Raw genomic sequence first — 15,182 nt, forward strand, 5'->3', positions numbered from 1 at the left:
CTAGCTATAACTCATAATCCATCACATTGTTCCAAAAGCAATCTTCATGAAGGAGGCTCAACTCAGAAAGTGAAAAATAGTTGGTATTTTTGAGGTTGACACAGGATTTATGGTAGGAGAACATTTTTAACTTAAGCAAAAACCTTTTAAAAATCTGATGTTGGAAAGCTGACACAAGGAAACTAAAATACGGAAATAATTTCACAGTTTTTGCAGGCTGGAAAAGAAGTTTAACAATGTGTGAAACCGAATATTCATCCCTTGAATTATACTCACATCAGGACTGGATGCCTTTGTACGTACTGATTTATCACCAGTAAACTGGGCTGAGGCTGGAAGAAAAGGGTGAGGTTTTTTGCCTGCTGTAATAAATGATATCAGAAAAGAGGGATACAGCAGCATTCCTTTTAGCAAGTGAGTTAAAGAGTGCTCGGGCTGATGATGAACCATTTTCTACAGAGCCAATATATGAGACTGTAAAAACAGCCAGTCATTCCTTGGCTCTGCAGCAGTTTTGGAGGCTGTTATAAACAAACAGAAGCAGGGAACAAAAATCTCCTTTGGGATGCAGCTAGCCTGAAACAGATATCCATGGTGAGACACTGTTGGATAGAAGAGGCAGAAAAAGACAGCATCATGATGATGGAGACATTTCTACACCTGCTCATTACAGGTTTAGTGCAAGAAGAGTTTATCCATGTGGAAACATGGCCCCCTACTATATTGTCCAAGCAGAGAGCAGTGCTGCCAAGCATCTTCCTACGTGTAGTTATTTACCACAATTGCTACAGCTATCAAGGCTTCTTTGTGTGGTCAGGATTTTTCCCCAGAACCTGGAAAGGTTAGAGTATTGAATGCTTATGGACATGTCCCAGTTCTCTAACTTCATCCCTAATTTAAAGCCTGCTATAGGCATATCATGCACTCACAGGCTTCCAGTCTATGCAAGCAGGGGGAGGACCACAGTTAATTGTGGGAGGCAGCTAATGATCGCTATATGTATTATCTACATGCAGGACTTTGGGACCTTGCTGCATCCAGAATAATTGCAATGATGGGCAAATCTGCCCTCACCCAGTGCAGCTGTATTTCTGGACTAAAAATATGGAAGAGAAGCTGCTTTTTGAAATTTCACTCAGCTTGGCTAACAGCCCACTTCTGCAGACTTGGAAGATTTTCTGTCATAATATTTCTCTGAAGCTAGCTGTGAGAATAAATGGCATGAGGTATGTTTGGCTCAAGAGCTGAGAGTTTAAAATTTTTCAAGAATCTTTTCTTGTTTGTTATGGAGCAAATCCCAAACTTCTAGCTTAGAAGTCCAGGCTCCCTGCTGCTATGGGGCCCCATCTGAATATCTTGACTAAAAGGGAGAAGTGCCCTCCTGTGTGAATACTTTTGGCAGAAGTAATTTCACAGTGGACAAGGCAGATTGACCTCCTGGTCAGTCCTAGGAGGGCAGAGAGGGCAAGTGTGCTAAATATGGGGAAATTACTCCTTACTCATATGGCAGCCACCTAAGACTCTGGGCAAGGCTGCGGTGCTGAGAAGCAGCAGATCATGAAGAGGAATGAACCAATTATCTTGATTCTGCTAGAAACACATGGAATAGCTCAAAGTAGATTTTTTGCACAGTATCTGCTGTATATTTTGCTCCAGTCTGCCCAATGGGAAGTTAGCAAGCATTTTGAGCACTACTTCTTTTGGAGCAATAGAAATTTCTGCTATCCTTGATCCTACCTAGTTCTTGGGGAGAGGCTCAGACATATTAGTACTAGTAGATCCTTCAAGATTTGGAGTGGTCAGTTGAATATCCTGTTATTACCACACTTCTCATAATAAAGCATTAAGGAGAAACTTCTAATCTGTGAATTTACAGTGTTTTTATTCTTCTTTGTGGGCAATGCCACCAGTAGAGACAGTAATGCCATTAGCGTAGCTCACAAGATGGGCAACTCTGCAGATGTAGCACAAAGATCTGAAGGGATCCTCTTCTAGATATGTAAGATCTGCAGACCAAGAGAGCTGTAGAGTTGTGCCAAACTTCCAGGCCCTGAAAGCGCCATCACAAAATTTCAGAGCCATGAGATACATACCAGGTGCTCTCAAAGCTGAGGAAAGAGAGGGGGACATTTCTAGGAGACACCCAAGGAATGGAAATCCCATGGCTTTCCCTAAGATGTGTTTGGGTGGCATCTGCAGCTGAGTTTGGGTCAGTCATAGGGCACCCCAAAAGTACAGCATCTGCAATGAAAAAACAGCCTCTTTTCATGAGTCATGGGACACAGAGTTGGTTTGGGAGCTGTGCTGCAAGAGCCTGCGACCCTCATGCCTCTCAAAAGTCATAACTGTCTACCCTTGGACACTGTAATGCCCTTTCATGTTTTTAGACTGACTCTGGCTGCTGTTAGGAGGCCCACTGTGTGGAGTGCACACTTTTTTAAGGAATAGGAATGTCAGGATACATTTTTGTTCTAGCAAGAAGCACTCCATAAAAAATTTCTTCTGTAAGCAGTCAGAATTTCCAGCCATAGGTAAGGCCCTTTGTTTCAGTAAAAATCAGTGTTGTTGCAATAATGTAGTAATTACATTCCGAGTTACCGTATTCACAAATCGTCTGGTTTAATGAGCAAAGCAAAACCAACTTTGACCATTTTGTTCTCAAATTCTGTCTGAGTACGCAGTTTCTACAGACCATCTCAGGAAACTTTGGACTGTTTCCTACTTCCTGCCTTATCCGCTGTGGGAAGCAGCGTTTTTATTCTTATTTATTTATGAAGCGAGCAGAGGGAACAATTTGAAATTGCTGTAGCATTTTTTCTCCTGTTTGGAGATTGCAGTTTTCATTGGTGTGTTCCGCGTATTTAAAATTTTCAGCTTTGAGGATGGATCATAAGCAAATGTTTTGTGGAGGTCATTGCTGGTTTTTTAAATTTATTGATCAGCTGTGACTGATCAGATTAGTCCTTTGACTGGAGGAGTGTGAATTACCTTTCCCCGTGTATAGCTGCTTGGGAACTGAAAGTGTGGTTATGGACATGAGTTCAAAATCCTCTTGGTGGGAGAATAAGTGCCAACAAAAAATGAATAAAAGCTTGTGAAAACAAGAACATAAAGACTAAAAACATTGCCAAAGAGAGTGTGTTTAAATATTGAAGTGAATAATCCCAGATAATTTGGAGTGGAAAATTCACTTTGTTTCTAGAGAGCGCAACACTTCCCATTAAAACAGGAGAAGGATGGAGTACTGTTAGCCAAAAGTCTAATGGTGGCCTGAGGACCTCTCAGGAGAAGGTCAGTGCTGCGCCTTGTTCCCGTCTGGGTCTGCAAAAAGCACAAAGACCGCAGGATGCAAAGGGCAATTTCCTTTCTCCCTCCATGCAGACCCTCATCTTAATGCAAGAAGTGGAAGAGAGCACTAATAGCACACTTGATCCGAAAAGGGTTGGGGGTAAAATGTATTCTGGTCAAACCTGGAGGGCAGCATATATTCTTTTAAGGTACCCAAGCTTGCCCAGTGCTGCCTCCTTCTACAGGAAACACAGAGACTCGATGTGACCCCTTGGATAGGTGGCCCAAATATGGCATTAGTATTACTAAATGGGGAAAAATTGAACTCTATTGGACCAAAGGCTGGTAGTTCATCTTGACTGCAAAACCTTATAATGAAGTCAACCAGGCTCTGGTCTTTCAGCTGCCATACAGGACATATACTCTGAAGTTCTTTACTGTGTTGGCTGAAGATTGGAGTTCATCTCTTCCCACGGGAGACCTAATTAGACTGATGGCCATGAGGGACTTGTAAAAGGATAAGAGAGGAAGCTGCAAAATGAAGTGTGGATTAAAAGACGAAAGCCACCTGCTGGATACTGTCCTCCTGAGTTGGGCTAGTGACCTATGGGAGAAGGAGAGAACTTGGACGCTTGCAAAATAAGATCCCTTTTAAACACTCTTTTGTGCCCTCAGATGTTATCCAGAAGGATTCAGAGTGAGATGACTATTAGAGATGAGATTCTGATGAAAGCTTACCCTGATTTATCAGCTCTACTGTAGGACTGCTGCACTGGAACTCCTTGGGAAATTGCTTCATACTGTTAATTTGATGAAAGAAGCTTCCTTCGTTTCCTATCACCTGCATGTCTAGATCAATATTTAGCTTCTAATTCAATGTACTTCTTTGTTTGAGAGTAAAGTACTCTGATGTTTTTTCTATTTTCGTTTTACTGTGTCCTCAGTATTCCTATCTGTTAAGACAAATTAGACCAATTAGTTCTTCAGTGTCCCTGTGCATGCCTGTTTTCACATTTTGGCCTGCAGAACTGACAGTAACAATTACAATATTTTATTCACAGTTGAGCATTGCCAGTGGTTCTGATCTGTTCTTACCAGAAACTCTAGCACATCACTCTGTTACATTTCCTTAACATTTTCGAAGTGCTCATTTTTTTCCAGCAAGTGATCACAAAGAAATCTCCCATAGCCTCTCTCTTGTTATTTCTTTCTTTAATGATGTGCATTGCAATCTTCGTTCTCCATTATCCAGAACTAATTTCTAATTTTTTTCAGCATATCTGGTATAAACTGAGATGGTTTTCACTGGTGATGCTGATGGTACAATTCAAGCCACTACACTGGGAACTAGACCTGGATTTTGCAGGGTGCTCTGTGAGCTGGACCTGGAAAACCTATAATTTCATCATTCTATAGGGGGACATCTTCAAGAGGCCAAACTGTACCCTGAACTGATTACCACAGTTTCTTAATGCAAGAAATTAATCCTGAATGAAAACAAGCATCCATACTGTTGTGGAAGAATATGGTGGTAAGATCAGTATATGAAAGTCTTGCATGGGAAATATTTTGAGAGGGAGCACAGAATTATTGGCAGAAAATGGGAAACATAGCAATGAAGTTGAAGGTCTCCAGTATTTCAGAAGAGTTTGTTTTGTGCTTGAGAATATGCAGACAAGTCCAGGAAGAAAGATTCTTGGAATTTAAAGGAAATCGTGGAACATACAGATTTCTCTGCTCTTTGAATAGAGGTGCCAACTCATTTGAATGCATATGCTTCCATCCGTATTTTTATCACTTATTTACATGCATAGGCACACACTTTCAGCTATGCATCTGTGTTTAAAAATGCACACAAGAGCCATGTAAGACTCCAAGCTTGTTTTTGTTAATATATATATATATCAGGCCAGCCAGACAAATAGCAATAATATTTCTCCCGCTTGCTCATTCTTGGATGTCTCATTTACATATTTATGCAGTTCCTATTTTCTTTTTAAAATAAAACCCTATGAAATGATCTGCCTAGGCTTTCACAAGGACACAAATCACTGAGCTTCTGAATTTTTGATTAATTCTATCCACTTCATTATTGCAGTTCTGGACTTTCCTGAATGTGAGGCTATGCCATCATTCATTTGCCTTCAGCAAAGGCACAACGGCTTGAGAATGAACTCTTACTTATGGTCAGCATTTATGTCAACGCCGCCCATAACAAAACAAAACTGATTGAATATCAGCTTTTTTTATATTTATCTTGTAGAGCTGACTTACTGTACTACCATACTAAGTTCCCTAACGGAAACAGGAATAAAATAGGATAAGTTTTGCATTGTTTTTATTTGTTCATTAATTTTCTTTAAAACAACAAGCAGATCACAAAACTGCTAGAAGAAGAAGAAAAGAAACAGAACTGTAAAAAACAGGTTGCAACTTAAAACCTAAGTACATTCACAGAGTTCATTACACAGTCACATAGCCGTGCAGTTGTGACCTATGTGCTCTTTCTATCTGCTTTGTACTCTGTTATGCTGTTGCTTTATATAGACTGAAAGACCTACAAGGAAAGAGTTATATCCTGGATTGTGGGACAGCCTTTGTGCGATGCCTCCAACAGCAAAACACATGCTTGTACCAACATCAGATTATACCAAGAGGTGTAAATCCAGCTCAGCTATCAAAGGAAGGATGAACCCAAAATAGAAAATAAATTAGTGGCCTAGCGTAAATCTTCCCACTTCAGCACTAGTGCTAGATATAAATTTTCTGATGGAGAAAAAAGCTTTCCTGGGAAATCCCAGCATTTGAGCATGCAGTACTTAACCTGAAACATCTTGGGGTTTGCTGAGTTTTCAAAGAATACACAGATGATCATTGCCCCATAACCAGGGAACTAAGGACAGGATTTACTCCCACCTTTATAGCCCTCCCTAATGGAGGATTATGAGAAATACAGAGCCAGACTAACCCGGAGTGAAAGGATCTCATGCTGCACTGTGAAGGAACAAGGGGCAGCAGTTAGCAGTTGTATCAAGGGAAATCTGATTGCATGTAAGGATTTTTTTCTTCCTTCCCAGTGAGGGTGCTTCCCAGAGAGGCAATGATATCTCCAGTCATGGATATTTCAAAACTCAGCTGGACAAGGACCTCAGCAACCTGATCTAACTTTGAAGTTAGCCTTTCTCTGATCAGGGCTTTGGAGCTCCAGACTAGCCTAAATCATTCTGTCACTCCTTGACTTCAGACAGATGAAACATACTGATATTTCCACTTGATTTAGTTAACCAAGAAAGACCTCCTTTATAGTGAGTAGAGAGAAGCTGGGTACTGCTCATTTTCATCCTAAGCTATTTAGGTCTGACAAGTTGCACGTAGAAGGGCCTGTTTCCTTCCATTGGCTACAAAAAGCATCTAAGCCACCTGGCTCAGGTGTGGACAACTACACGGCAGACAACTGCATTTAGATAAGAAGAACAGCACCTATTTTACCTCCTGAGAAGATGTTTTAGCAATGGGGATCCAGAACTCACAGGCTGCTTGGCCTCAGAGGAACTTGGTGGGATGTGGGAACCATGGAAGCCTTCAGCAGATGCTCAGTGAAATGGATATTCTCACTTACGTATTCTGAATATTCATTTTTATATCTATATCAAGATAGATCCTGAAGGGCTCTGCAAAGGTCCTTTTATTGAATGAATTCAACTAAAACTGATGTTTTAACAATTTGAGTAAGCTGGTGCATCCTCCGAGGAGTTTCCAGTTTGGTTTCAATCTCATTCAAACAAAAAAGTTTTAGAACAGAGTTCTCATGAAATTCTACTTTTTGGGAAATTCACAGTGCCCAGGTGAGGGTCGAATGCTGAAAACAGGTTCTTGAAGCTGTTATATTCATATTCGAGTGAGGTGATCGCTATGTTAGTCCTGCTACCAGGTCTGCAAGAAAAGGAAACCGAGAATAAGAAATGCTTGCATTGCAGTCAATTTGTGAGCCTGACTGCGAATGTAATAGCTAACGTAGAAGGACTGCCCTGATTTGTGCATGGTTGAAAAAAGTCATTACATTTAGAGAGATTTCCAATGTAGTGAAAAGAAGGGTAGAGTGTAAGTCGCTTTACCTAACAGATACCATGCTGAATGTGTGACCTACATCTGTTACCTCTGAAATGCAGTCTAGAGGGGCTTTCTTACCAACTAGAGGGGCTGGTTGTGAAATGCCGTCTAGAGGGGCTTTACCTAACAGATACCATGCTGAATGTGTGACCTACATCTGTTACCTCTGAAATGCCGTCTAGAGGGGCTTTCTTACCAACTAGAGGGGCTGGTTGTGAAGGGCAAGGTTATTTTCTGCAGCCAAGGGACACGCTGCCTTTACTGCCTTTCCTCTGAACTCTATTTTGACTCTGACAAACGGAGATTCGGCATTCACCAAGACAATGAGAGTAACAGGCATTTCTTGTCAGCACCTGGGAACAAAGCCATTAAGATCCTTTTTTTCTAGGAGGTACTGGTATGTCTCCCACAACTGTACACACAGTTTTAATTAAGATGTGATGTTTACTACCATCTTTCTGAGCCAGAACAGATGTTGCGCTCCAGCGAAAGGCTCTTACAAGACGACTGGAGAATTCAGTGACATATGGAAATTAATGGGATTTTTTGTGGTCAAATTTATCTCAGCATCGCTTGCCACGAGGAGGTCTTGATTCGTGAGTGCAGCCTTTGGGGCTATTCCACCACATCAGTCCAATGGTATTACTAAAAGTAATGACAAAACCACTTCTCTCAAAGTGCTTAGAAACATTAGTGACTATAAATAACACCTCTGAGTGGTGAAAAAACATCTTTATGCCAATAAGTGAACCCTCTTTCTCCCAGGTGAAGGGAAATTAACTTGCCTGAAGTGTCGGAACAAGCTGGCAGGAGCAGAGGAATAGTCTCAACTGGTATTTGAGCATGGGTGGATGCCAAACCGTGCACTTCCCAACAGTGGATGGACTGAGACCTCCGCAAGAGGGCAAGGCACCATGCTGCGCCAGGGTGTGTATCCTTTGCTCCCTACATGGTTAGCCTGCACCAAAAAGCATACACCTTAGCTCAGCCTGGCAGCCTCTGTGTTGGTAGGACCAGTGCCAACTGTGATCTAAAAGCTGGGGGCTGCATCAGTGCGGTGCTGAGCTCCAGTCCATCCCGCCTGCCAGCAGGACTCCTTGGGGTGCATATGCCCCAGATACATGGGTTGGGGTCTCCCAGAGCACAGGTACCATTGGCACATGTGCACAACGTACCATGTGTGCCCATATCTCGGGAAACCAATCAGGGAGAATTTGGCCTCTTCTCTGCATGGACTTCACGCTGAAGAAGAAAATATTTTATGGTATTAATAAGAACAGAGTTTGGTCCGGTGATTCTGAAGCAGACAAATGCCAAATGTGTAAAACTAAAGGAGCGCTTGTTTTGAAGACAGATCAGCTGCAAAAATGAATTGGCTTTGCTTTCCAGATCCTCCTACGAGTCCCCAGAATAGTTGGTGTGGTTTGCAGTTACACCACCCTACTTCTGAGCATGTTTTCCTCTCTTTTCTGCTGGCAAAAACCAGTCCTTCTCTGCAACAAGAGAAATAAGAGGCTTCCTGTATTTCACGTGGGTAAAATCAAAAGGGGAGTATATGCAGGTACGACTGTTTTCACAGCTACATGCATCTCTGTCGTAGGATAAAGAGGGGTTTTGTAAATAGCCTGGTGTTCCCCTATTGACATTTCCTCCACACACAGCGCTCCGGCTTTGTGCGGGCGCCTGGCGCTTGCACACAGCTCTGCTCTGTTATGGAAAGCCAGGCATGCGTGAGCTGATTGCTGGAGACAAGCGAGGAAAAGGGGGACCTTGGTGAAGATGAGTCAGTTGGGGACAGGGAACACTGCGTCTTTTGTGGAGCGGTGTTAAGAGGGAGAGGGAGGTGAGAGCGATGCTTTCACGGCATCACCAGGGCCCCGCCTCGCTCCCCAAACGGGTGTCAGCAAACGGCAGACCTGCTGGACCATGGCGAAACCATGCAGCAGGAAAATGAAAGCCTTGAGGTGAAATACAACTCCCATGCAATTGTGGAACACAAGTCCTGGGGAGGAAGCAGGGAAAACATCACGCCGTTGCTGCTATGGAAACCAAATCCTCCCCATCACAGGGAGGAGATGTGCCAAAATCCTGGCCAGCCTGGCTGCTGCTCACATCACAAGGCAGACCCCCCTGCTCCTCAGCTCTCCGCGCTCTCCTAAGACCTTAACGATTTCGAGGCCCTGCGTACAGAAATGAAGGGTTACGAAGCTGCAAGAGTGTTCAACCAACCTTCCTGGCAAAATATATTAAGGTCTTTCTCTGAGAAATGCCAGAGGCTTTCTCATTATTATTTGCTGTTACAGGAATGTGCAGATTTTTTTGCTCTCCCCTGAATCAGGTGGAGGGAAAAAAAAGGGGTTTAGAGGGATCACCTGTGTTTCATGTCTCCCTCTGGGGCTTTTTCCACTGCTGAGGCTGGGTGAGAGATACTGACTGAAGAATTCATTTTGGAGTAGGGCTCCCGGGTACGAGTAATCTAGTGGAGGAAAACATGCTTCCTACCCGTGTTATTTCTGCTGTGTCTGTGTCTGAGGAAATGAAAGCAGGGTTTACAGGCGGAGGCGAGGGGGAGCGAGGACTGAGGGAGAGAAAGGAAAAGAAAAAAGGGTGATAAGGGCTGAGCAGGCCTCTCATTAAATTCTCTTGGCCTGTGCCTGCACCAAGCTGGGGGGTATGAAGTCATTGCTCTCCAAGCCCTGGATATAGAAATATCTTTGGTTTTGTTTTTGTTTCTGTTTTTTTTTTTTTTTAAACAACAACTGTGTTCACAGCAGTGTGTATGTTTATGGCCGTTTTGTACTCATGGGTTTTCTTATACCAGAGGCAAGTTGCTCAGTGGGTTACGGCAGATAGAAAAAGCCAGTAGCCATATATTTACTGCACCATCCATATACAAACCCTGTGTTTCAGAGAAACCTCTTAAAGGGGCTAATCTGCAAGTATAGGTGCAGTAGAGGCTATGACATAAAATGATCACAGCGGAGCCTGAGACCTCTGCTTGAAGGGAGTCCTGGTACCTGCTAGGATGAGGACAGGAGTATCTGCTGAATTCCTCAGGAGGTAAAAGGACATTCCCTATATTAGGAGGCAAAAAGCCAGGTACTGCACCAGTGGCATGCGACGTTACCGGAAACTGGGAAAACACATCAGGGAGGTATGTTTACCCTATTCTTTTTTTATTCCCTTTGTATCCATAATTAGCTGCTGTTGGAAAGCCTGGGTGTGACAGCCTTGCTATAGCTCAGTACAGCTACTCTGCTAGTCTGACACAGTTTCCTCTGTAAGGAATAGTCCCACTGAACTAAATAGCACCAGTCATGGGTATGTTATTCTCAATTACCAGCAGGTATTTACAGGATTTTGACTTCATTGAGGTTTACAGGGCTTCTGCATTGTTCTAGCCCTGTGCATATCAGCGGAGATAACCCATGTATGTTGTTGTGAATGCCAGTATCACCCCTGCTTGCTGCTACCAAAAGTTTCTGGGGACGCACTGGCCAGCCTGCGGTACATGTTATAAGGCTGCAGCCTATTTTAACCATGGCTAAAAGGAAAAAAAAAGCATCTGAAGACAGAAAGAGAGACCTGGCCAAGTCCCAGGAGAGGGGCTGGAGCTGGGAGGAATTTCACTGCTCTAATGATCAGCATTTTCTTTGAAGAATGGAGCAGGAAGAATGTGAAGCATTTGTGTATCTGCATTGTTCTGTGACAAGCGATTCACCCTCTGTTATGAGCCCATTTCAGTTACAGTAAAACTCCTGCGTGCCTCACTTAAATGATTTTCAGTGAAAGGTCAGGAGGAGGTGGGCACTGGAGCAGCTAATTCAGCAATTGTACAGCACCCGCTCTTGGATTCTTGGGGTTTTATTCTGTATTAAAAATAAGAAGCTGTTGTTTACTCCGGGATTACTGAATGGCCTCTGTTCCCATGATACCTAGAGGAGGTTGACAATTATTCTCCCTGCGTTCTCCCTGGAGCTATTTTCTTTGCTGGCGGGGAGGAAATTGTTCATATTTCATTTGCGCTACCGTTGTTCCAGCTGCCAGAGCAGGAATGTTTGTCCGCCAGCCTGCATCGGCAGCACAGCGGCTCCCCTTCAGACCTGCCATCTGTTAGCGTTGTTCCTATTATCATCTGTGCGATGGCAGCACCTGGATGGATGCCCCTCTGCGCTAGGCACTGCTCCGGCGTGTCAGGAACAGCAGAGGGGTCCCGGTGGAGACAGGTAAGGGACACGGGGGGCTGGAGAGGGGGACTTCTCTTCCCAGCTGGGAACAGGGCCTTGAACTGCATCCTCCTGTCTCTGGCCCCTCTTGGTCTCTTACTGAAATACCTCCTTAAATATCCATCGTAAATACCAGCTGCAGTGCAACGTAAGGGTCTGCTAGTCCCCGGTTTACAAAACAAGGCTTCTTATAAACATCCTCATTCTGAATCCTTGTGTCATCTGGCAAGATAAAAAAAGGAGAGGAATTTTCACTTAATTTCACCCAGTTCTTAGCTGACTGGGATCCTCTGCAACATGGGATCCTCACTGCTCTGGAAGGTTTTTTGTGGTCGGCTTGCGGGGTCCAACAATGAGCCCTTTCAGGCCTGGATTTTTGGATGCTGCAGTCTCAGCTTGGGCCCCATCGCAAGAAAGAAGCCCCACCCCAGCCCTGACCCAGCCCTTGGCACCTTGAGGGCCTGGGCTCCGATACATCCCTTGAGCCCGGCCGGGCTGAAACCCCCATCCGGAGATAAACGCCCTGTCATTTCACCTCCCCAGCCTTTTCCCCCTTCCCTTTGTCCGGAGCCGGGGAGGTTGCCGGGGCCGGCTTCACCCCCGCAACCCCCGGAGCCTGCAGTGCCGGCTCTGTACCGCTGAGCGGCACCGTCCGCCCGGCCAGGCCCGGCGCGCCCGGGGACAGCACCCGCCAGCGCCCGGGGCAGCGGGGCGCACACACACTCCCGCACACACCCCCGCACACACCCCCCCACACACACCCCCCCACACCCCCCCCCCCCCACCCTCCATTTCACCTAAAACTCAGCCCCAACAGTCGGGGGGCTCTGCACGCACGTCTATGGAACGCGAGTGTCTGCATCACCCGTGTTTGCGAAGGGTGGGTCGACAGCTCAAAACACTGCTACGCCGGCCGGGGTTGCGTCCGAACGCGGCACCAATCGCCAAGTTTTTCATCATTTACAGCATTTCGACTTGGTAGGAAGTGTTTTGATTTTTTTTTTTTTCCCCCGTCCTGTCTTGTTTTTGGTTTTGAAATGACATTTGTGCCTCCAGATGTTCAAATGATTCAATATTAAAATGTTCTCAGCAACCCTGGGGTTTTTTTGGTTTTTGTCTTTTTTTGAGATGAAACTTGGGAGCAAAAGCTTTCAACTTTAAAATAATTCAGTGTTTGCTGTTTGCCATGCTCTGAACAATATTTCTAGCAAATGGCTTTATACAGGTGGATATCTAAATCATGTCTACTTTCATTTTATGAAAATTATGACTATTTTTTTACCTGGAAATCTGGGTATTTGATGATTAGCAGTTATGTTTTTAAGTCAATTTAATAAGTATTAGGAAGGATATAAAAATAAACTGGTAAAAAAAGAGAAACATTTCAAATCCTACCAAACAGAAACGGGATCTGCACTTTCCAGTAGCTCAGTTCCTTCATTTTTTCACCAGGCATCATCCCAATAGTCCTCCCAGTCCTGATCTGAGTGCTGCTGTGGCTGATATGGGGCTACCTGGGGCTATGTAGGAAGACACGCTGGCGTCTTGGCCCCCACATTGTGCAGACTAGGGACCCATCTGCAGGATGCCACATCTCCTTTCCAGAGGAGACTGAGGTGACGGGAATGACTGCAAGGGTGCCCCTCCATCTCACCCCGGTCACGATGTGTGAGTCCATCTGCAGGAACTGGGAGTCTCCCAAATCTACCAGTTTCTGTGTGGCTACTCTGTCTGCTTTGCCTGGCAGAACCACTTCCCTCCTCCACCTTTCCCAGCCCAGAACTGCAATTTCTGTCCTCATTTCTGTGTGTGCTTTGAAGAAGTCAGTCGGGCATGACGTTTTGTCATTTTGGAGAGCAGGCTTGCTCCTGCAGTTTAGCTCACCGCTGGTGCATTTTCAAAGGACTATAAGTGCTTCAAGCAAGAGGGAGGAGGGCTTGCCAGTTCTTTGGTAACAAAATGGTTTTAGTTTACGTACATTTGAAGAAGATAGTTTTGTGGTTGACAGCCAGAGCTAGAAGAAGCCTGAGGAATGTGTATTTTTTGTTGCCGGATGACTTGATATATGACACACGCACACCCCAGTAATCAATAGCTTTAAGTCAGACAGAGTTTTTGGAGGAGGGACTCAAAGCTACAGTATCTGGGGAGACCCTCAAACCCAGCTTCCGAAAGTTATATAGGGTACCTAAATCCCACTGAAGTCAGTAGCCCTACATAATCCGTGGGGACCTTGCATGAAGATCAACTGCAATGTTTTAATTGTTTTTGCTCTCTGTTTCAGCACGTTAAAGGCGGGCTGGGCCAGGCTGACCCCAGCAGTCCCAAGCTGGATGGACACCCCACAGGCACGTACGGGAGTCCATGGCTGCACATCACTGCTGTATAACGTACATTGTTTTCTCTGTCTTACGTGTGTTAAGAAAGAAAAAAACCCAAATGCATTGTGGCCTGCTTTTCCTCTCCTCTCCAGACCAGAGTCAAATTCCTGTAGCTCTGCCCATCTTCCCTCAAAGGCCCTTGCCCCAAGACTGGTGGCACAACAAACAAGGCTTTTCTAAAGAAATACAGGCAGCAGAGAGTCCTTTTGCCAGTCCCATCCTTTCACTGGCTTTGAATCCAGAAGGGCTGCTCCCTGACAGTTGTCTTGCCAAGCCTAAATGAGCTTTGTCAGCTCGGGTTTGGACGCTTTCCCTCTCAGTCCCAGGCATCTTCTTCCGCAGTCGTAGGGCACAGGCAAACCAGGCAGCTGCCAAGGGAAGTCGATGGCCAGACCTGCAAAATGGCCCATCACAGCTTTGCCAAGGCTGCAGAGGCAGCTGGCCCGTTGTGGCCAAGGCCAAGGTTGTGGTGGCGAGGGCTGCATTTGCACCTGGAAGGAGAGGCAGCCTCTCCCTGCATGGCCCCTTATGCCCCACGGAGCTCCCAGGAGCAACCACCCCTTACCCTCCCCTTTCTGTGACAGAAGCAGACCCACCAGCCTCACTCCTTGATCCTCATTGCCAGAAAAGCCAAATGAAGCCTTGTCTAACTTTTGACCAGCCTTGAGCTTGACATCCCAGTGGGGACACCCTCCCTGTGATGCATCACACTGTGTCTGAAACAGCGCTGTGCCTATCGGCACCGCTCACCTGCCCTGGCTTGCTGGGTGGAGGATGAAGGCAGGGGAAGAAAGGTCGAAAAAATCGGATGAAAAACATAGATGCAGTCTCACAACACTTCATTTGGGAAAACAGCTGCCTTTTTTCCTGTGTGGTCTGAGCAATATGAAAGCAAGGAACAAAGGGCTTGCATGCCGTGGTGCTGGTATGAAAACAGCAATTGGCTGCAAAAGCCTCGCACAGGGATCCCAGCGCACGAGTTGGAGAGAGACAGCCAGCTGCGTCCACCCCAAGGCTCCCTGCCCTCCTCATGCTCCATCTCTCCATGGGGAAGGTGTGGACTAACCTCCCACACCCAAGCAGCTCGCTGGTAATGACACATTTGTCCTTTCTGCCCTCATATCCTGCATCTCAAGGGCTTCCTCCCAGCTGAAAATAGAGGGTGAGGGAATGGCCT

The 15,182-nt window shown here is 45.3% G+C and overlaps 1 protein-coding gene across 1 annotated transcript; it reads left to right on the plus strand.

Moving 5' to 3' along the window:
• Nucleotides 1–10,423: 10,423 nt before the first annotated feature.
• On the plus strand, nt 10,424–14,013 carry LOC148055879 (uncharacterized). The gene is made up of 3 exons (XM_087758756.1): nt 10,424–10,552; nt 11,439–11,624; nt 13,909–14,013. Exons 1-3 carry the CDS (start codon nt 10,514–10,516, stop codon nt 14,011–14,013), a joined length of 330 nt encoding a protein of 109 aa, XP_087614882.1. The 5' UTR covers nt 10,424–10,513.
• The last annotated feature ends 1,169 nt before the right edge of the window (nt 14,014–15,182 follow it).

Source organism: Nipponia nippon, unplaced genomic scaffold (genome assembly GCF_047370975.1).
Source record: "Nipponia nippon isolate SJK-2023a ecotype South Korea unplaced genomic scaffold, ASM4737097v1 scaffold_2, whole genome shotgun sequence".
Taxonomy (NCBI): Eukaryota; Metazoa; Chordata; class Aves; order Pelecaniformes; family Threskiornithidae; genus Nipponia; species Nipponia nippon.

Bases quoted from the DNA above. Each gene is read 5' to 3' on its own strand.
- LOC148055879 (XM_087758756.1), top strand. From the start codon at position 10,514: ATGCGACGTTACCGGAAACTGGGAAAACACATCAGGGAG. The intron at 10,553-11,438 runs GTATGTTTACCC...CCGTTGTTCCAG, and splicing joins TGGGAAAACACATCAGGGAG to CTGCCAGAGCAGGAATGTTT. The intron at 11,625-13,908 runs GTAAGGGACACG...TCTCTGTTTCAG, and splicing joins AGGGGTCCCGGTGGAGACAG to CACGTTAAAGGCGGGCTGGG.